The 23,670-nt window shown below is 41.8% G+C and overlaps 1 protein-coding gene across 3 annotated transcripts in view; it reads right to left on the bottom strand.

Moving 5' to 3' along the window:
• LOC121718888 (zinc finger protein 2 homolog) overlaps nucleotides 1–20,644 on the bottom strand; it is a 28,425-nt gene extending 7,781 nt beyond the window's left edge. The window contains exons 1-4 of one of the 3 annotated variants that reach the window (XM_042104298.1): nucleotides 20,124–20,644; nucleotides 11,470–11,824; nucleotides 4,148–4,309; nucleotides 3,605–3,717 (exon numbers count right to left, since the gene is read on the bottom strand). In XM_042104298.1, the coding sequence (XP_041960232.1) occupies nucleotides 3,605–3,717; nucleotides 4,148–4,309; nucleotides 11,470–11,713 (519 nt within the window). In that variant the 5' untranslated portion in view covers nucleotides 11,714–11,824; nucleotides 20,124–20,644. Of the gene's footprint in view, nucleotides 1–2,171; nucleotides 3,718–4,147; nucleotides 4,310–11,469; nucleotides 11,825–18,040; nucleotides 18,127–20,123 lie in introns of those variants that run through there. The other 2 variants (XM_042104296.1, XM_042104297.1) reach the window with 2 other exon arrangements.
• Nucleotides 20,645–23,670: the final 3,026 nt, after the last annotated feature.

Raw genomic sequence — 23,670 nt, 5'->3', positions numbered from 1 at the left:
GTAATCAAAAATCCACAAAAAATAAACTGGAGGCCCACACCGAAGGCCTGAATGTTCGAAATGTCCCGCTGCTTCTTCATTTCTCCCCAGACAGTAGCCACTCCAGCGAGAGAAGCGTTTAATCCTTTTTTCGCACGAAATGTGCCGAGAATAACCTGCATGCAGCGTGTATTTCAATAATCTCTGATAAACGTTTACTCTCCCAAAAAGCAATTCCCGGCCTCCCCACTACCCTTTTAAAACCTCCCTCCCCTCAGGAATAGGCCAGGTGCATATCTCACATCTACAGGTACCAGGTAGCCAAAACAAAATACATTTTCATTTCAAACAAATATTTCATTACAGTTCAGTTCTGTGTAATAATCATACAACTCAAAGTGAAGGCTCCTACCAACATCATATTCAGGTAGGAAATGAAAAACATTTCTGTTATTATCCCATCTTATGCATTCTTCGATTCATAGGACAATAAACATATGCACAGGTTACATATTCCAATTCACAGGACAATAAACACATGCACAGGTTACATATTCCCTGCTACTTGAAAACAATGAAGATGGATGCTGCTGCTGGCGAACAGCGGTCATAGAATCACAATTAGAGTTAAACTTTTTTAAATGGGCAAAAGTTTGATCAACTAGCTCCGCTGGTGGGAAAACGCATGGGACTCATGAGTTGTAGCGCTATCCTATTGCGTGCAGAGGAAATTTGAAAGACAACCGTTTATCCCGCCCCTCGGATTGAGTAGTGCCAATGGCGAGTTCCCAGACCCTACATCTTGATGTGGGTTTGGCCCGTCAGGCTAGTGGGGGTAGGGTGGTAAGCAGGTCTTGAGATGGGCCAGGACCAGAATCTCCAAGCTAGCACACAAGGTGACCAGTCCCGATTTTGAGTTGCGTGTCCTGAGTTCCAACAAAAGCCTGTCAGGAAGCTATAATGTCCCGGTTTGCACCAACCACTATTAAAGTGTGGTTTTATTATAGCCCGATCATTAACTTAATCCACGTAGAAGTTGGGGCCGATCTCAATTCCCTATTTTACTCCTTACCCCTTCCCCTTAGTTTTGCGCGTGCACGTGAGACGAAGGGCTATCTCAATTCCCATTTTGATCGAGGGGTAGGGATAAGGGCAAGGGGTAGATACCCCTTAAAACCAAGCATTTTATATAGTTCCATGTCTGATGTAGCCTACCCCGCGAACTGGCAGCATACCATGTCAGAAATGTGAAGTCCAACAGTATCTAATATATTCGCTGAACTTTTTTACCGCTCGTCTGATATGAATGCTGCATAGGCCTACTGCTGCCGACTCCTCGCATAGGCAAAGGCTATTACAGGTATCGATTACTTCTGATGTCAAGTAATGACCATTTGGATATTATTGTAAAATATCGAAGGAGTTGTGGGATGTTTAAATAGCAAACTGCATGTTTATTTTGTCCCCCATCCCTGTTTCATTCACCCGGACCAGGAGGTAGGCTGCGAACGAACATAGGCATGTTCTGCTGTTGTTGAAATAATTCCTGAACGGTTTTATTCCGGGCTGAAAATGCAATGATAGCCTATTTGACAGAAGACAGGTTGCTAGTGACAAAATATTAGCTTTCAGTGTGGTACGATCTCTGTTACGTTAATTCAAGTGTTTCAATCATCCCACTCTCCCTTATGGTTGGCTAGTGGTATCTCGTTTCCAAGGGGAATATTTTCACCCCTATGTCTTGCCACTCTGTTTCGAGGGACAAGGGCTAGGGGTAAGATGAAGGGATAGGGGAAGGGGTAAAACAGAGAATTGTGATTGGCCCTATAAGCGCCTGGCGTATGATGATGGGGCAGCCGTGGCCTACTGGTTAGCGCTTCAGCGCTGGAACCGGAGGGTTGCCGGTTCGAACCCCGACCAGTAGGCACGGCTGAAGTGCCCTGGAGCAAGGCACTTAAACCCTCACTGCTCCCCGAGCGCCGCTGTTGTTGCAGGCAGCTCACTGCGCCGGGATTAGTGTGTGCTTCACCTCACTGTGTGCTGAGTGTGTTTCATTCATTCTCAGGTTGGGATAAATGCAGAGACCAAATTTCCCTCACGGGATCAAAAGAGTATTTATACTTACTTATACCAGCCAAACTATGAAAAAAAGTGTGACTTATAGCAAAGTCCTTTTAGGCAAGTACCTCCACTCAACGGAGTGCTGCGACTCCTCATTAGAAAGTATCTGCTTATAGTCTGGAAAATACATGTCAAGCTAACATTAGCTAGCTTTCTTTCACTGTGTAAGCAGCGATCCAATTTAGGCTAATGTAAATGTTCACCTACTGTCTACTGAGTCAAGTACATGCGCTACCATATGTCAAGCTAACGCTGTCCTTCACTGCTTATGACTATGACTACGGCGCAGGTGAGTTCTGAGATTTGATGATTGGCTGAAGCCCTTGCCACATTCAGCGCAGTGGTATGGCTTCTCTCCTGTGTGAGTACGCTGGTGTATCTTAAGAACTTTTGGGGTAGAGAAAGCCTTTCCACACTGACCACAAGGGTGAGGCCTTTCTCCGGTATGAATGCGTTGGTGTTGTTGAAGGTGACCTTTTTGAGTGAAACCCTTGTTGCAATGAGAGCAGTGGTACAACCTCTCTCCTGTGTGCACCCGCTGGTGTATTTTGAGCACATCCACCCGACTGAAACTCTTGTCACACAGGCTGCACTGGTGCACCTTTTCTCCCGTGTGTATGCGCTGGTGTACCTTGAGACCTTGCGCAAGAGTGAAACTCTTCCCACACTCAGTGCAGTGGTGCAGCTTTTCTCCCGAGTGACTGCGTTGGTGAGTTCTGAGATTCGATATTTGGGTGAAACTCTTGTCACAGTCAACACAGTGGTATGGTTTCTCCCCTGTGTGAACGCGCAGGTGCATCTTAAGTTCCTGCCCAGAATGGAAACTGGTACCACACTGAGTGCAGTGGTACGGTTTTTCTCCTGCATGAACACGCTCATGTCTTGTCAATTCTTGTTTATAGGTGAAACTCCTCTCACACAATGTGCAATTGAATGGCCTCTCTCCTGCATGTATACGCATGTGCTGTTTGAGACCTCCCAATGTGGTGAAACCTTTGCGACATTGGGAGCAGTGGTATGGCCTCTCTCCAGTGTGGAGTTCCTTATGTGTTTTGTAGCCAAACATATTAGTGAAACTCTTGCCACACTTTGTGCAGTGGTATGGCTTCTCCCCTGAGTGACTGCGTTGGTGGGTTTTAAGATTCGATATTTGGGTGAAACTCTCGCCACACTCAGTGCAGTGGTATGGTTTTTCTCCTGTGTGAACTCGCACATGCACCTTAAGTTCTGTCCGAGAAGTGAAACTTTTGCCACAGTGAGTGCAGTGGTATGGTCTCTCTCCAGTGTGGATGAGCTGGTGTCGTTTAAGAGCGTCACGACTACAGCAATATTTACCACACTCAGAGCAGCAGAACAGTGTCTCCCTCTGAACGCGCACCCTATTGGCCGATGAGTTGGATTCTACAGTGGAGTTTTCGCGCTGTGTTTCGTTGTTGATTGGTTGTGGTGGATTTCTGTAAAATGGGGTGCTCAGAGTCTCTGGTCTGATATCTCCAGATCTCACCATCCGTGTGTACTCTTCATGGTGGTTTAACTTCATGTGCTTGTGGAGGTAGATTTCAGCCGTGTAGGATTTTGGACAGAGGGAACAGGAGAACACCTGAAACGCTGTCAGTCCTGAAAGAAAGAATAAAGAGGAAGACAGAATTTCAGTAGCTGAGGGGGGCGGGACATAGCGAAGAGTCAATTGACAGGATGCAAAACTGGCTGCATGATTGATTGGTCTGAGAGTCTGAAGACGCATGGACGTCGAAACGTTAGTCGGTTTGCACAACTTAAAAATCACTTAAAGCTTTGTGTGCTCCGGTCCTGCTCCTTGGTCTTTTTTTTTATTATGATGTACAGCCCAGCAGTCACAACCTTTGTGTGTTTGTGTGTTTGTGTTAGCAGTGTAAAGGTACGCAATATATTCAAACCAAAACTAAGCCTTTCTATGAGGAAAGAGAAGGGTTAATCGAAACACACTCTGATGAATATTCTTGTCTAAACCTTTCATTGTGGAAAGTGAAGGGGTAATCGAAACACATATTCTTGTGTGAGTACAGACCTATCTTTGGGGTGCCGGACATCCAGAGCTTGGCTGCAGGACGCCTGGGGAGTCTGGCTCGGTCTGGGACTCGTTCAGGATGTGGGGTGTCGGGGTCACCTTCAAGAAGTGGAGTGTCGGGATCACTTTCAGGAAGTGAAGTGTCTGGATCACTTTCAGGAACTGGGATTATTAACAAAAGATGAGTTTACATTGTGATACAACTCAAAGGTGTGCAATACATCACTATAAGGCTGTATAATAAACAGGGTAGTGTACATCACTCTAAGGCTGTATAATAAACGGGTGTGGGTAGTGTGCAATACATCACTATAAGGCTGTATAATAAACGGGTGTGGGTAGTGTACATCACTATAAGGCTGTATAATAAACGGGTGTGGGTAATGTGCAACACATCACTATAAGGCTGTATAATAAACGGGTGTGGGTAGTGTGCAATACATCACTATAAGGCTGTATAATAAACGGGTGTGGGTAGTGTACATCACTATAAGGCTGTATAATAAACGGGTGTGGGTAGTGTGCAATACATCACTATAAGGCTGTATAATAAACGGGTGTGGGTAGTGTACAATACATCACTATAAGGCTGTATAATAAACGGGTGTGGGTAGTGTGCAATACATCACAATAAGGCTGTATAATAAACGGGTGTGGTAGTGTACATCACTATAAGGCTCAGTGTCAGGAAGTATAACGAGTGTAACAAATTGCTTTACTGCATTCAAATACACATACAAGTAAGGCACCGGCTAGAAAAAGGTAGCGATGGAGTTTCTCAGACATTCATCATAACAGAGCCAGCGAAAAAGAAGAAACAGAAAACAATAAGGAAATTGCCAATACTGCATAGTTTACCTTTAACCCCAAGTTTCTTCAGGGACGATGGCCCTTGTAATGTAATCGACATATATAAGTTGCTTTGAATAAAAGTGTCTGCTAAATTTGTTTGTTTGTTTAATTTAAAGCCTTAGTTACGGAAATGGCCATCGTCTGCTAAATGAAATGAATAAATAACCCAAATATGAAAAAAAATGTGCATGCATTGAAGTCATTAGAGATAAAGAGGAGACAGAGGTGCAACTCACCTAGTTTGTGTTAGTCAAGTAAGTGCAACTCATCTAGTTTGTGTTTATTAGGGGTCCAAGAAGCGAAGCTGCGGGACTCCTATTGTTTTTGTTCTGCTTTTTAACCATTTCATGAAATTCAGTGAAATTCGTGACATGAATGTTTCCACAGCAAAATCATATCTACAGCCATTACCAAAACAGGTACAGACACAAATGTTTCACCTTAGGTCCCAAATAAGTGCATGATCTCACAAAAAAGCAGTTACCAATACCTGTCCCTAGGGGGTGCTTTAATAAGCAAATTTACATTTTTATTCCTATTTATCACCCGGAGAGAAGAAGCACTCTTTTCTGATTGGCTGGCGGGGTGGCTTTTAATTCTGAATAACGGGACACCTATGAAGTAGATCTGGTAAAAAAAGTTTAATCGCCGTTCCATATTAATGCTTATGAATGGCAACTATAACAACCATAGTAGGACGACGGTTGAGCCCAAAGATTCTAGAACAGAGCTCGCTCTAGAATCTTTAGTCAAGCCTGGAAGCCGGCTTCTCTCAGCTGCAAGAAGCGGCAAATCTGTCGCCGTTGCGTTTTGGCTGTCTTGAGCGACAAGAGCATCAAGCAGAAAGTTGGTCAACTTTATGCTAATGAGCTATGATGCAGTTCAGCAACAAACAACAAGCAACGTACAATGGGTGTGCAGCGTTGGTTTGTGTACATGACGTTAATAGTCTGTTTTTATAAGCCAGAAAGATCGATATCCATGGTACCAATGGATAGCCCTGTTTCTCCTCTTTCATCTGATATGCTTGCCATATCTATGCGATCACGGGTTCGCGAGTAATTCAAACGAGAGTAATGGGTGCGCAGGTGAACGCAGAGAAGTATAGACTGTAAATATGATGCAATTTGATTTAATTTCATGATTTTTTTAAATTTTCATACTTGATCGTACAGACAAGTGCGTAGTCTCTTTGGAAAGCCCCACTTCTTCTCTGTCATGCAATAAAGGTTTTATCTCGTTGCGATGAACAGTCGCGGAGCAATGTAACAGAGAAGAAAGGGTGTGTTTTTTGACGCACTTAGCGTCAATCGGGTTCTAAGGGTTAATAAATTGTTCAGAACTGACATGGTGGACCAGAACGAGTTAATTAAGTTACTGATTATTCAGGGATTAAAGTGAAAAAAAAAAATCGTTTGACTGAACTTTTTTCAGGCCATAAGTCATACGTTGTTCATATCTACCTATAGAGATAGCACCCCTTTTGCGGTCGCGACCTATTGGTTTTTAATGTACAAAAAGATGCAAACAGCAAAGTAAAGGGAGTATTCGCCTTATTCACACGGCGGCCATTGTTTAAACCAAAACGAGGCTATAGGGTACACTTACTATATAATTAATGCCACCTACAGGTGAATGCATAGAACATAACAATCCTATGGTTTGTGTAGCCTTGTTTTAGCCGCCAATGGCCGCCATGTGAATAAGGCAAATTGAGAGTGTTCTTGATTGAGATCGAGTTTTCCTGATGAACAAAAATATATTTTAGTACCATCCCTGATCATTGCTGATTAGCCATTGCTGTTCTTTTCTACTGCAGCAATATTGTAGAAAGGCTTTTACACACTCTTATTCAATTACTTCAGGCCAAAAGTGTTTAAACGGGAGATTTTTTTCTTGTTAATATGCAATTCAACACCAAGTAAAATCTATAAAATCAAGTTTGCAAGACTTCCCATTTCCTCATCAAAGTAACGAATCAGAACACATTTGTTGCCTCATCCGCATTTAATGAAAACATGGTAATTTTGAGTTTTACAGACAACTCAGTTTTCCAATGAGCAGGAATACTGTTTGTGCTCGTGCAGGAGGTCTGCACATTTGATAACGACAATCTGGAGACGGCACTTGTCTTCAGCAACAGATTGTATAAGGTTGACAAGAGGTTGCGATATGGTGAGGGACATGTCGTGTTGCGCTATGAAAGAACATGCGTAGCCTACTTTCTAAACGTAAAAACGGTCAGCCATAGATAAACGTAGCCTACCTCTGTCGTGGTGGCTAGTTGCACCAGGTAGGGAAGATGTCCTGAAGTGCACGAACGTTAACCTTATGGCGGTCTTCTGATTGGTGGCGTGCTAAAACGTTTTCCTATTGCATCCATAAACAATTTTCTTGCAGCGAACCGCGCAAAAGCAAACCCCTGGCACTTTAATTTCTTTACACCATGGCTTGTTAGTTCTCCCCCGTTTCCAACAGCTGCCCATCTCCATTTATTTTTTAACTTTTGACACCTGCCTTCCTTTAGCAACAACGCATCCATGACAGCTAGTGGCCTTGCCAAATAGACACACAAATCATGACGCTAATATGCGAGGTTCTGGTAGGCCTACTGGTTATGGTTTTGTGCTATAAATTAATAATATTTTATAGCAAAGTTTTAAGTTGACTATTTTACTATATTTAATTGTATGGTTATTTTTTGTCAACATACACTCACAACCTACGGTCGTTAAAAGTGAGGCCTAAGCAAAATAGGCTACAAGGCTGTCTGTGCGTCACAAACTCGACAGTTCACGATGATGACAATATTATTATTTTATGTTAACAAGCTCAGTCAAAACCTTCCGTCACAAATTGTGAAAAACATTGTTGTACATGTCATAACAGACGGGATAATAAATTGCATAGGCTACGGTTTATATTGCGTCACTTAAATGTACACATAATGTTAGTTGCATTGATTAAAAACTGTAACAATCATAGTAGCCTAGCCTACATCGGGTGGCATAGCAGGCTATCTGTTCAAGTCATAGGTGTCACCCAAAATGAAGGACCTCCCCTGACAAGAGTTCGCGATAGTAAGAAATTGTCTACATTGATGCACGGAAAGAACACAGCCTACGCTTATTCTCCGAATTCGCACATAGAGCTATAGGATCATATCCAAAACGTGTTTTTTTTTTTTAAGCAAACGCCCGAGACAAGTGTGTAGCTACAACATAAACAAAGCGAAACTCATGGCTGACGTAGGCTATCTTCTTGAGCAGTCACTGATTGAGACACAAAGTTCTCAAGAACACTATTAGGTCTTTAAACATTTACCTAATATTTGTAGTTGCCTTAAAAAAGGAAAAGCAAAGGTGATAGGAGGGGGGGGACTATTTTTTTTCTCTGCGGATCTGCATCGATCTCAAATAGGGCTGGGACAACGCGTCGACGTAATCGATGACGTCGACGCAAAATATGCGCGTCAATTCGTCAGACTCAAAACAAAGATGCCAGCGAGTAGTAGCAGTAGTAGCAACGCGAGTGCCGTCTTAGAGATTCACAAGTGCAAGGCGGCACGCACTCGTTCATCCAAAGTTTGGGAATTCTTCAATTTGAAAGGAAACAACTCCGTGGTTTGTCGTTTGTGCAAAATGGAGATGGCTCCAGCACTACGGCAATGCACCAGCACCTGAAGAGACACCACCCGGGAGCAGCAGCAGTTGACAGAGCACCGTAAGTTTCTTTTCAACTCCCCACTTTGCACTCGATGTCGGAGTAGGCTATAATACGTTGTAGACACCTAAAGTTTTAGGCTAGCCTACAGTGTATGTTTTCTGTGTAATTAATTTGTGTATTCACAGTGTGAAATGACACGATTAAGCAACCTAAGTCAACAAACGGTTGTAACGTTATGTCTTGATTGTCGTCGATGGGTCAGTAAGCAGTTACATGCCAGGACTATTCCGGTTTTAAACGGAATATTGGCGCCCGTAATAGTCCCTACATGTAACTGTATTCACCGTCATGCCGTGATTGCGCAAGTGACGTTTACACACATAGGATTTGATTAGCCTACTTGTTGATATTTAATCAATGGGCATAGCCTGTAGGCTGAGGTGGATACATAATAAAATCTTATATTGTATTTCTTTGTTAGTGTATTATTATATTTATTTTAATGTGTATGTGTGCTTTATGTTTTCAGTGATAAGAAGAATAGTGTGGAAAATTACTTTCGCAAGAAAAATACAACCCCCTGCACCCCCCAGGAGGCTGCCATACTTACTGAGAGTGTCGTATCAATAATTGGAAGAGGTGCTCAAGCCCTATGAGCAAGCCACGGTTTTCCTTAGTGGTCAACCTTATGTCACAGCCTCTGTTCTCCCCCCCTGCTGAAGGGTCTCCTGAAATCCACCCGAAATAAGTCATTTGATTCTGCTGCCATGACCTTTTTCCAGACCAAAGCAGAAGAGGAGATAATGTCAAGGTGGCAGGAGGTGTTTGTATTTCAAGAGGATGGGAAAAATGTGTCTCTCATTGCTGCTGCTCTTGATCCCCGTTTTCGGAAATTAGATGATGCACTCAAACTACAAGTACTACAAGTAACTCAAACTACAAGTACAAAACCAGTAGATGATGCACTCAAACTACAAGTACAAATCCAGACTGTTGCTCTTGAAATCAAAAGGAAGCAGAAATTGTTACAGGCAGCTGTGGGGCAGGAAGCCTCAGCAAGCTCCCCACCAAAGAAGAGGTCCTGCTCTTTGTTGGACACTTTGTTGAGCACAGATTCTGAGGGGGAAGACGGCAATGAAGAAAACATGGACCAGGAGAATGGTGATTGGGCCGGGGACAGGAGAATAATGATGGGGCCGGGGACAGGAGAATGGTGACGGGGCCGGGGACAGGAGAATGGTGACGGGGCCGGGGACAGGAGAATGGTGATGGGGCCGGGGACAGTGAGACAGTCAGGAAAGAGGTGCTTATGTATTTTGGGGAAAACCCTATCCCAAGGGATAACAACCCCCTGACATGGTGGAAGGATAACGCCATAAGGTTCCCCGCCCTAGCTGCAGTAGCCAAATCCTATTTGTCCATACCAGCCACATCAACGCCATCTGAAAGGCTTTTCTCAGTTGCTGGGAACATTGTTACTAAAAAAAGGCTGACTCCAGAGCATGTCGAAATGCTCACATTCCTCCACTCCAATATATGACTATTTTGTTTTCAATGACACACACACACACACACACACACAGAGACAGACAGTATTCTTAAGGGGAAAGGAGAGTGTTCGAGTCTAAGTTGTTATTTGTGAATGAAGATGATTTTTTCAGTAAGCTAGGCCTATGTTCAACATAACTGTTGAATTCTAAATGTTTATTTTCATTATTTATTTTTTGTAGTAAAAGCACTTTCTGTATTAGCTTAAAGCCCCCAAGTTTACAATAGTTACTGTATTCTTTCAGTAGCTCTAAGAAAGGGTGGCTGGGTGACCTTTTTATTTGCTAGACATCAGAATGCATTATTTTGCTAGACATCAGAATGCATTATTTTGCTCTTGTACACTCTTACATGAATTTTATTTTTGAATTTTGAGTTTAAGAAAAAGGTGAGTGGTAGAGTTTAAGAGAATTTAAGAGATGCACTTTAATTAATGCACTTCAGTAAGCTAGGCCTATGTGTTTTCAACATAAATGTTCTCTGTTGGTTCAGGAAGGACGCCATGACAGGCTGCTGGCTCCCACTGTGGCTGTTAATTTGTATTTATTTTTTGCTGGAAAAGCACTCTCTGTTTAGCTTAAAGCCCTCATGTTTACATTGGTTACTGTATTCTTTCAGTTGCTCTATACAAGTATTTTGGGTGAACATTTTATTTTTTTTATTGAATGCTAAACATCAAGAGTTATTTTCATCTGAAAGAAGAATAATAAGATGCACTTTTTTCAGTAAGCTAGATATATTTTCAAGGCTCCAAGGTTTTATGCTACCTCTGACTAATTTTAGCAATAAATATATTTTGTTAAGGAATTCATGTTTTTTCATTCAGATATGTAAATCAACATGTATACATTGATATTAGTCAATTAATGGGGAGATAATCGAGAATCGAAATCGAATCGGACTGAAAAAATTAATCGTTAGATTAATCGATGCATCGAAAAAATAATCGCTAGATTAATCGTTTAAAAAATAATCGTTTATCCCAGCCCTAATCTCAAATATGACATTTCTAAAATCAAATTCACGGAAATCCGTCCTACGACGGAGAACTTTAATCCTTGGATTATTATGCTGTTTATTATGTAGAATGGGGAAAAAACAATAACTTGAATTTGGGACACTGGTGTTTAAGTCCGGGACAGCGCCAAGTATAATTCGGGACAGCTGCGGGACACCGAGAAAAAAAGTTAATTTCGAGCCCTGGCTTCAGTGGTTTTGGATAAAAGCGCCAAATGAATAAGTGAGTAATATCTTACCGGTCTCAGGCTGTTCCTCCTCTTTCTCGTCCTCTTCCTGTGTCCCTCGTTGTCCTCGAGTTGACCTACTGCAGTCCTCCTGCACCACTGGTTCCGTCTTTAACTGGACACTGGAAACGTTTCTTTCTTCTCCACCACACGGCTGGTCTGTGGTGGGGGTGTGCTGGTGTCGTTTAAGCTGGTGTCGTTTAAGCTTTTCTTCTTCAATATAATACTGGCCACACTGAGGACAGGGGTACGGCATCTCTGCTGTATGAAAACTCTGTTTCAGACTTGACTTTGTAATAACAGGGAGCGATGATCGTAGATTAGGCTTCTCTTCGGTGCCTCCGTACTTATGTCTTAAGATCTCCACCTAAAATAAAAAGACATGTCTCATTCTGATTACTGTAGTAGTTGCCGATGGTAAGTTGCTACATACTACAGGTTCATTTGTGCCAGTAGCAGACAGACAGGGCCTACTAGGACTTCTCTGAAGGCCTAACTATTTTCAAATAAATGAAAATACAATCAGTAATATTTTAGTTTACTGTTAATTCTGAGCCTGCCTCGGTTTTTCAGTCCACATCCCTGCGCTCTCATTTCCCTACACAAGGGTCACAAGTCCGAAGCCCTAGTAGGCCACGCCTGCCCCAACTTGTGCCTTTTAGTTTTGTATGTGATGTCTTTTTAGTTGTTGTTTTTTGTCTCAATGTGACTACCCTGGCAAATAAAAGATGTAGATGCTCTGTTTTAGCGTCGCTGTATCACCATTGTGTCTTATGCTGTCAACCAAACCTGGTCGGAAGCAGGTTATGTGCTCAGTAGCTCAAATCGTGTAAAACTACCGCCCACTGACCAATCAATTATCTTGAAAAACGAAGTTCTCTCACATGTAGGATTCTGTCATACATCTTAATGGGCGGGTCGTTCTTTAATCTTGTATGTAATGGGCGGGTCGTTCTTTAATGTTGTATGTAATGGGCGGACCATTATTTAATCTTGTATAGAGGGCCGGCGGAAGGCATGGGCATTCTGGGCAATTGCCCAGGGCGCCAAACTACCAGGGGCGCCACAGCGTGGCGAGCTATAGGCTACAACATTGAAAACACACTGATTGTCAAATAATGACATAGGCGGTTTAAATGTGGGAGCAGCAAGTAATTCATTTTCAGTGATATCGGTTAAATAACATAATGATACGTTCAAAGCTGCAGAATACAGAAAAGTGCGCAGGTTAAAAAAAATCCTGCATATGAGTGCTGATCTTCAGCCTGAATCGGCAGGTTGCTAGCAGTGGAACGTAGCAGAGGGACGACAATGTAATAAGGAAAAATCTGAATCTCACCATGTCACCGAATCAGGGGAGCAATGACCTCGTTTCCCCGCAATAAGATGGTCCTATCGGGGTGATGAGGCTACGACAGGCATTTGAGTCATTTGCAGATGGCTGCACACTAAAACTCTAAGTCAAAATCGATGGATTGCCCTTATTCAAGAGTAGCGGGATTCAGGTGTGGCCAATTTTAGGATGTTTAATACGTTTTCCAATTAAAGAACCTGTTGTCATTGCATTGTTTTGTGGACCACAAAAACCAAAGCCAGCAGAAGTCTTTTTGGATTTTTGTTACATTTTGTTAATAAGTTAAATTCTGTCATTTGTGATACCCCTGCCCGGGCTTTTATAACAAAACATTAAGAGTCACAATGGATATTTCGGATGTGATAAATGTTCCCAGAAAGGAGAGTATCTATCTGGCAGAATGACCTTTCCCTTAGTCTCTTGCCCACTCAGGACAGATGAATCATTTGGCCAAAAACATAATGAAGAGCATCACCAGGGCCCTAACCCTTTCCAGGGGTTGAACGTAGGGATGATATCTCAGTTTCCGGGAGATTATATGCATTCTGTTTGTTTAGGTGTCATTAGGAAGCTTTTGAACATTTGGCTTAGAGGAGCTCTCAGATTCCGTTTACCTGCTTCAATTGTTGACCGAATGTCTGACAGTTTAACAGGTTTGCACCGTTATATTCCGTTGGAATTTGCGAGAAAACCAGTGACATTGAGGGACATTGACAGGTGGAAGGCAACAGAATTTAGGATGTTTTTGCTGTACATTGGACCTGTAATTCTGCCTTCATATTTGGACACTAATATTTACAAAAATGTCATGCTGCTGTTTTCCAGCATTGCCATTTTAGTAAGCCCAACCTTGTCCTCAATGCACTGGCAGTATGCCGAATGGTTGCTCCATATGTTTGTTACACATTTCGGAGAAATATATGGCAGAGACGCAATTGTGTACAATGTTCATTCACTTATACATTTAGCACAAGATGTAGGACACCATGGTTGTCTCGACAACATATCAGCCTTTCCATACGAGAACCACTTACAAAAACTCAAAAGACTTGTCAGAAAACCCCAACGCCCCCTCGCCCAAATGGTACGTCGATTGTCTGAGCAAAATACTCATCAAATCACTGATAGAATATCAGTCTGTTTGAAAAAGCCCCACTTTGTTGGACCAGTTCCAAATGACCTTGCTTCTAAAAAGGTTAAAGGGCAGTACAGCCAAATGGTTACTGACGATTGGACTGTCAAAGTTTCAACAGGAAACAATGTATTTGCCATTGCTGATGACATTTGCAAGATCTACAACATTGTGGAGTGTCATGATGGCATTTAATTCGTATATAAAAGGTTTTCTGATAAGTCCATCTTATACCCATTCAGCTCAGACATTCTGAATATCTACAGTGTCTCTCAAATATCGGAACAATACATGTATGCCAAAGTGTCTGCAGGGGCATATAAATGTGTACTGCTCACCCACAGAAGAGGTTTTTCATCCATACCAGTTCTACATTCTGTGAAGTAGTTTGCAATTTAGTTTAGTGTAGTGTAGTTTAAAGTAGTTTGCTGTTTTTGAAGGATCAGTTGTTTGATAAATTCTAGTTTTTAAGTATTTTTGGGTAGGGTGATATTACAGGTGATAGTCTGTTAGTTGTGGTTAGATGTAGTTTCTTAAGCATCATCTTCTACGTTACATCAATTTTTATGTACATGTACACTTTCATGACACCAGTAAAATGTATTTTGTTAATAAAAATGCATGCACACCAGACACACCAGCAGTATAGTGTTTATACAAGTTATTTACCATTCATATTTGAAACCTGATTATTTTTAAGGGGCTGAAGATTGCTTTTTTCAGGTACGGTAAATGGCTAATATTGTTTTCTCTCTCTCTTTCTCTCAAAACAATGTTCTGTATTGTTAAATTTTTTGATGCGAAAAAGTCTATGTCTGTGGTGCCCCAGTCCTGGTATAAAGACGGCATTGCTTTCTGGCCAAATTATACGAGTGACGAACGGATCACTAAAGCGGGGAAGTTTGCAGAGGTCCCAGTCCTGGTATAAAGACGGCATTGCTTTCTGGCCAAATTATACGAGTGACGAACGGATCACTAAAGCGGTGAAGTTTGCAGAGGTCCCAGGCCTGAACTGGTCGAAACATCCTGTGCGATTGCTGAAAACTTATGGTATACATTTTTGAGTCACCTAGTTGTTATAATTACCTTGTACTGTGTCTCCCAATAGCCAGCAGTAACTATTTTGTTTATCAAGTTTATCTCGAGTCAAGATTAATGCCAGTGATTTACCTATGTAAATGTTCTTTTAGGTGACTTCCTGTCTGCCTGGCAAGGCATGAAGCAATCACTGACATGCGACACGTCAGAGCTAGACTCCGATGATGAAAATGTGGGAGTTGGTTGAGGCAAAAAGACGCCTAAAGCTATGTAAGAGAATCATGTTTATGATATTTGTCAGGTTTAAATGGATATAATACAAGGATACAAGGATTTTATTTGTCCCGTACATAGAAATACTAATGTAAGACATGTACTGAATTAGCATTTGAATGTTCAACTTGTCTGTACATGGGGTGAAAGAAAGAAAGATCAGGGAAGTAATTTAATAAATAGCAAAAGAGGGGAGTATAAGTGCAAAGTATCCACAGTGTTAGAGGTACTAGTGTGTGAAAGTGCAAATGCCAGGTGATATGATTTATGTAGTTTTGTGTGTTTCATGTGAAAGTGCAAGTGTCAATCTAAATTAAATGTGTCTGTCTCCTAAAAATTAGCCACCATTATGACGACACTGAAGACAGTGACAGAGAGCCTCACCCAAGAAGGCAGCAACACAATCACCATCAGGTCAACATCAGCCATCTTCAGGAACCTCTACGTCACGACTGTAAATATAAAGGCAATTCCACGCAAAACTGTCACATCCAGAACACCAGCACAATGGTATTTAATTGGCGTTGACTATTTAGATGGATGTGACAGTTTTGCATGGAATTGCCCATAACCAGTATTTGTCCGATTGTGGAAATCAATTGTTAAGCTGTTAAATTGCTGTTTTTTTAGAACTCTTCTGTTCCTCATGTCACTAATATATCTCTAAAATATTTCCCATGTAACCCTTTCCAAATGATTTATGATTATTTTTCAGCAAACAACCAGCTCCAGGGCCATCCTACTTCGCCCAACCTCCACTCCCACCCTTTCAGTACCATCCTCCCGTTCTCCACCTCTACTACTCACCCCTTCAGTGCCATCCTCCCGTTCTCCACCTCCACTCCCACCCCTTCAGTGCCATCCTCCCGTTCTCCATCTCCACTCCCACCCCTTCAGTGCCATCCTCCCGTTCTCCACCTCTACTACTCACCCCTTCAGTGCCATCCTCCCGTTCTCCACCTCCACTACTCACCCCTTCAGTGCCATCCTCCCGTTCTCCACCTCTACTACTCACCCCTTCAGTGCCATCCTCCCGTTCTCCACCTCCACTACTCACCCCTTCAGTGCCATCCTCCCGTTCTCCACCTCTACTACTCACCCCTTCAGTGCCATCCTCATTTTCTACACCTCGTCCTCAGCAGTTATTTCAATCTCCTTGTTCCTCTCAGAACTACACAGATCTGTCTAGTTACAGATGGAGAGCAACTGAAATTCATGCCCAGCCTGAATATGGGCCGTTCTGGGAAAGACCCAATCATCTGTACACGTAAGTGAATTATTACGCAGACATAGCATTAACGACTTAACATATGCTTGCACAATGTTGAATCACATGAACCATATCAACAAAACCAATACGGATAATTTTTAAATTGAGAAACTCACTCAGAAACATTAAAACCAATAAGGATGATTTTTAAATTGAGAAACTCACTCAGAAACATTAAAACCAATAAGGATGATTTTTAAATTGAGAAACTCACTCAGAAACATTAAAACCAATAAGGATGATTTTTAAAATTGAGAAACTCACTCAGAAACATTAAAACCAATAAGGATGATTTTTAAATTGAGAAACTCACTCAGAAACATTAAAACCAATAAGGATGATTTTTAAATTGAGAAACTCACTCAGAAACATTAAAACCAATAAGGATGATTTTTAAATTGAGAAACTCACTCAGAAACATTAAAACCAATAAGGATGATTTTTAAATTGAGAAACTCACTCAGAAACATTAAAACCAATAAGGATGATTTTTAAATTGAGAAACTCACTCAGAAACATTAAAACCAATAAGGATGATTTTTAAATTGAGAAACTCACTCAGAAACATTAAAACCAATAAGGATGATTTTTAAATTGAGAAACTCACTCAGAAACATTAAAACCAATGATTCAACAAAACCAATAAGGATGATTTTTAAATTGAGAAACTCACTCAGAAACATTAAAACCAATAAGGATGATTTTTAAATTGAGAAACTCACTCAGAAACATTAAAACCAATGATTCAACAAAACCAATAAGGATGATTTTTAAATTGAGAAACTCACTCAGAAACATTAAAACCAATAAGGATGATTTTTAAATTGAGAAACTCACTCAGAAACATTAAAACCAATAAGGATGATTTTTAAATTGAGAAACTCACTCAGAAACATTAAAACCAATAAGGATGATTTTTAAATTGAGAAACTCACTCAGAAACATTAAAACCAATAAGGATGATTTTTAAATTGAGAAACTCACTCAGAAACATTAAAACCAATGATTCAACAAAACCAATAAGGATGATTTTTAAATTGAGAAACTCACTCAGAAACATTAAAACCAATAAGGATGATTTTTAAATTGAGAAACTCACTCAGAAACATTAAAACCAATAAGGATGATTTTTAAATTGAGAAACTCACTCAGAAACATTAAAACCAATAAGGATGATTTTTAAATTGAGAAACTCACTCAGAAACATTAAAACCAATAAGGATGATTTTTAAATTGAGAAACTCACTCAGAAACATTAAAACCAATAAGGATGATTTTTAAATTGAGAAACTCACTCAGAAACATTAAAACCAATAAGGATGATTTTTAAATTGAGAAACTCACTCAGAAACATTAAAACCAATAAGGATGATTTTTATGCTTCTAAAAAATATTTCAATTAAATTGTGCAGTATTGTTTGTGCTGTCTGCTTTTGCTGCATTTAGCATTAATGTCTAAATTTACTGACATTAATATCACGTCTCTGACTTTACTGTCGTATGTGTAGCTGCTGACCTCCACGTGCTAACATTGATGGAGAACATGAAGCAGCAGATGAACCAGCTTTCCATGAACATGAGTGTCATCATGGCCAGAATGGCAGCTGCTGAACCTGTTGTGGAGATGCCGGAGGAGATCTCCTTGCCCCTAGCCTCCCTCGAGGAGGTTGACCACTTTGAAGGGTGGTTGAAACACCCAGGGAACAAAAGCAAAAAACAGCAATTGGTATATAACATCAAAGTCCATGAACACTTAGTATTGACATGCTTTTTCAAGGGGCATATCAATAAGATTTGGGAGGGTGCCCGGTGATATCCCTTGGGCAATTTAATATATTTGCCATCAAAGTACATTTTCCTATTGGAATGAATGGGATTTCATGGATTTAGATGGTAAAGGTTTACAGCTAACACATTTTAGCCTGTCCCATTCAGGGAAAACTGATTCAACCATATCAATCTGAAAACGTATTCCATCAAGATGTAATTCATGACATGAGATATGTCCCACACTCATTGCTATGTTGATCATCTCTCTATCATTTATTTATCAATCTCTTACTTCTCACTAATTTAGTCTCTTGTTTCCACAGGTGGGGATGCTGGCCTCCATTGGGGGAAAGAGACGCCAAACATGTTGTTTTTAACATTTTGGCACACATTTTTGCCGACAGTGTAGCTAATTCCATTAATTGGAAAGGGATGAACCAAAAAAAGAAATTCAGTGAGATGGCAACCAAGGCCATTTTGGCTCGTAAGCATATATATATATATATATATATATATATAGGGCTGTCAAAATAACTGATTAATTAATTTGAGATAAAATAACTGATTAAAAAAATTAGTGCAGATTAATCTATTAACTTTTTGTGTGTTTAATTATGTGTAGTAATGTGTAGTAATTCCTATATAATATATACTATATTATGTCTCAGAATAACATATCACATGTGCATGCGAGCAATGACAGGATGCCATTTGTTCAGAGTTAGGACACACACAGGCATGTATAACATGCTATTTATTGCACAGACATTTGTGTTGTAGGCTATACAGTGGGTCAATTTGATGTAGGCTATGTTGCTGCCTGGGCTAACATGTCACTACAGATGCACAGAGGCTAGGCTACAATCAAAACGATAAAAAAACATAATAGCCTAGCTAGGCTAAGACTACCATCAAGGCCTACTGTGTAAAAATCGCCAATATCCTTAATGGGAAGCGACCCACTGAATCTGACACAAAGTTTTGTTTGACTGGCTGCGACACAAGATAACAACATTGACGCCAAATTGCATCTAAACTCGAACACAACATAGTCATACTTTCCATTAATAACACATGACAACATCAAAAAACGTGTTAAAAGGCCGTGGTCTTCTACTTTCTTCGACAACATTTTCAGTTCCATTTCATTCACGCTTCAGCAATGGGCGTCTAGGCACTCGCGCACGACATCCTCCGTTCATAAATATTCACGCTAAACTCCGCCCTGGAAACTCAGAATCTCAGAAACCGTATATCTGGTAACACCGGGATGGATGATTAGCGGGTCCGAAATGATTCCGCGGCGGATAACCCTCATATGACCGGGTCCAAAACGGACCCGCAGCGGATCTGTGGCTCATTCGCGGATCCAAAGCGAAACCGGGGCGGATGTATCCATTTATGTACGGATACGCAAAGGGACCGCCGCGGTGTCTGATCGGAGTTATTTGGCCCACAGATGAATATTTGTCAAGTTATGCTTGCTGAATATGGTATTAAATATAAAAAATAAAAATAAAAACTTTGAAGAAACTAGAATATAAGACATGTTTTCAGTTATTTCACACTTTTTTGTTAAGTAGGCCTACCTAATTCCACATGTGTTCATAGTTTTGATGAATCTACAATGTAAATAGTCATGAAAATAAAGGAAACGGATTGAATGAGAAGGTGTCCAAACGTTTGGCCTGTAGCCTAGCCTACTGTATGCTACTTGAAGTATTGTTTTGATGTGTTGAATGGAAGTCAATGAGAGTTGTTAATCGCTAACTAGCGGCGACAACGACAGTCACAGAGCCCATAGGCAACAAATCAGGGAAACAACTTACTTTTCAAAGGAGAACCACGGTGGTCTTGGTCACGCTTTTTCCGCCCTCCGTTGTCGTTGTAGCCTACTTGTGGAGTTTAGTTCGTCTGTTCTATCTGCTTTCGTTTCCCAGTAGGCCAAAGTTAAAACGGGACTATGCCCCAAGATTAAAATCCCCACGTCCTCCTGTTGAAGTCAAATTGTTTCAAGCGATATTAGCTCGCACAGTGACGCACGGAGAAAGTCCAAGAGTCGCGGCGTTGTTGCGGTCGTGGTATCTCTTGTTTCCTTCCGTTTGGCGATGTTATAGCCTACGTCTCAAGTAAATTCGCGCACGATAACTGCTGTAGTGTCACCCGTTACAACAAGCTAAAAGACATGTGTTAGTTATAGGACGTTCGACACTGAGGCATCGACACTTGTATCCCTCCGGTGAAGCAAACTGTTTCGACAGAGTGTTGAAGCTTGAGTCAGTAGCCTACTATCGATGCTGCCTGCACGATACAATCTGCACATGCGCAAGATCTGCACTGTGTCCTCCACCGTCTCCACCGTCTGCACTGTGTCCTCCACAATCTGCACATGCGCAAGATCTGCACTGTGTCCTCCACCGTCACAACCTCGCGTCCAAAGCCATCAGCCCATCTCTCCACAAGTCACTCAACACAGCAGTAAAAGCAATAAATAAAATCAAAGCCCATGCTCTTAATGATAGGCTCTTCAGGCAGCTGTGTGGCGAGAATGATGAGGCCTTCGAGCATCTGTTGCTCCACACCGAGGTGCGCTGGCTCTCCAAAGGCAACTGCCTCGCCAGGCACAGCTGTCTGAAGAGCTGTGTTGACTACAGTTGACAGTTCACTCAGTCCACACAAACAATTCTGGTTTCCTTGCACTAGCCATTTCGTCGTAGCCTATTCTGTCTGTTTTTAAAGCGCAAGTTGTGCAAGTTTTGGTCAATTTCTGTAAAGAAACAGTGCCACCTATAGGCCTGGGGTATGAAGTAACGTGTTGAGTCGTGTTGAGATGGATCCGTTTGGACGCAAATATTCTTGATACGGTTCCAGGGAAGACGGAGGAAAAAAAGATCGGTTTGGTACGTGTGGACTAGGCCTTATTCACGACGCCGGGAGCATGTTACACACATGAAATGTCAAAGTAACAAGCCCACACATCTGTGGGTGAAGCCGACTCTTATACCCTTACCCCACACCCATGGAAAATCACAAGTTGTCACCCTCCATTATTCACTTAACCATCTGGTATTTTAACACAGAGATAAGAAATGTTTACGACCCCCCATCCTGAGGGTTACCCACAGTTCGGTGACACAGGGGTTAATCTAACTAAACATTCCAACATAGGAGTTTCAGAAAACACAAGGGTCAGAGTTAAGGAGATGACAATTAGATTTCACTACATGTATATAAGGTATACTAAACATTCAATGAGAAAAATAAAAATTATCCCACAACCTCTTTAATCGCTGGGAGAACCAGCTTTTCTCCTACAGTAAATGGTGTGCCAGACTTAGCTATCAGTAAAGAAATATTGTAGGACGCCACTAACCCGTTCTCTGTCTGGTTTGTCTTCCGTGCGAACAGATTCGAAATGGTCCGTCTTGAATGTTTCTTTTTGAGGGCATTGAAATAAGCCGCATCATGAGATGCCTTGTCAGGATGCATTTTATTCAGGTGATCCTTTAAACGTGAGGGTTTCATCGCCTCATTAGAGAAAACCTGCTCGCAAAGCAGGCACATCGAGAGCTGAACATTTGTAGGTGAGGGAATAAAGTCAAAGTTTATGTAATCGACACTATACTGTCTGCATTTCTTCTTGTTTGCCGCCATGTTTTTTAAGTTTTGATATTAAAAAAATATGTATACGTAATTGTGCTTGTGTACATTTTGATTGGATATGTAATTTTAACCCGCTCTGCGGCGGTCAGTTTGCTGAATTTGTTTATAGATGTTGCCATGGAAATGACATGCAAGTAGCCTAGAGCGCTCCACTGTAGAATCTTTGGCCGGCAAAGACGGTAGGTTAGTAACAAAGATTCTAGAGCAGAGCGCTCTAAGGAGGAAACTAGACGGAGCCACCAGGCACAAATCATTCCATTTTGTGTCAAAACAAACAAATATAATGCTTAAACATTATAATAAATATCAGTGATCAATGATTTGTGCCTGATCGCCCCCCTCTCAGCTATCTCATTCACAACGCCCCCCGACGGTGTTCAAACGCCCCCAGGGGGGGTACCGCCCCCGTTGAGAAACGCTACTCAAGAACACTATGATGACCTCTGCTGGTGAAAGTTAAGGATAGCATTGTGTCACGAAATGTTTCACAGACATTAGGCGTGTTCGACTTGGGGCAGATCTGTGCAGATCTGACTTGATGTGATGCATGCTGGGATGGACGCAATGCTTGCTGGTTAAAAATTCTGTCCGACTTCTGTCAGCCGGGGAGGGACTTACCACCGTGACACCATGTCACATGACCTTAAAATATCGCGGGAGTCTTAGCCTGCAGACAGATCTTGCAGTTGCCTTCCACCAGCTGCACGAGCTAAAACACGCCCTCATGACGTCAGTTCAAAGACGTGATAGGGCCATTTGGGAGGAATGTCCTCATGACGATTTTGACGGCAGTCTCATGGTGCTTCCTTATGTTGGAATATGCGAAAATAAACAGAAATCGAAGGGATACCTTCTTATACGTGATTTCTGCAACAATGGTAGGCTAGCCTACTGAAAACGTTTGGATATTCTGTTATTTTCTGCTGTTGGTTAAGTAGATAGACACACATATAGGGAAAACACTTGATATTGAATGTATGTGCTACAATGCAGGCCTGTTAACTGTATGACAACAGTGGTTTATTTAAACTACATCATAAGAATTTATTTCGTCAGTCATCATGCTCATTTTAATGAGTAGGAATGAAAGTTCTGCTGTGTTTATTGCAAACAACATTCCGCGATATCTCCCGATGTCTCTGCGAGTCACGTCAGGTAGCCTGTCTGTCCGGGATGAGCTGCCCTCTGCTGTCGTCTGGACTTGCCTGCTGCCATGGGAGGAGATCTTGCCAGAAGAGGGGCCTGAAGAAGCGTTCACGGAGAAGCCGACGCTGGGCAGTGACTCCGCGCCGAGCGGTTCGAGGCTGGAGCTGGCGGTGGCCGCGACGCGTGAGCAGAGCCAAGGGAGAGCGGCGAGGAAGAGGTTCCTGGACGACGGACGGTTGGCAGAGACACTGGGGGCAGCGAACTCACGACGGTGGGGCAGCTTTGACGGAAAGGCCCTCTGAACTTTAAAACTTTTGGGTGCGTGTGAGAGGCACCGTGCTGTGTGGGCGCCCGTTCTAGTTGGCCTGTTGGCCGGCGCCTTTAAAAAAAAAAAAGTTTGTTGTGTGGAGTTCAATAGCATGGCCATCTCGGGGGTCATGCCTTCGCTGAGGCCGCGAGGGAGTGGAACGGGCTGGGAGCAGAGCAGGACGGCTCAGGAGTTCCCAAAATCACATATAAGGTGTGTTTTCGTAATTAAAAAAAAAAGCTAAAAACGTAATATTACGT

This window comes from Alosa sapidissima, chromosome 9, assembly GCF_018492685.1.
Source record: "Alosa sapidissima isolate fAloSap1 chromosome 9, fAloSap1.pri, whole genome shotgun sequence".
In the NCBI taxonomy this organism is placed as follows: domain Eukaryota; kingdom Metazoa; phylum Chordata; class Actinopteri; order Clupeiformes; family Clupeidae; genus Alosa; species Alosa sapidissima.
The sequence above is the reverse complement of the archived record's forward strand: the minus strand, read 5'-3'. Positions and strand labels throughout refer to the sequence as shown.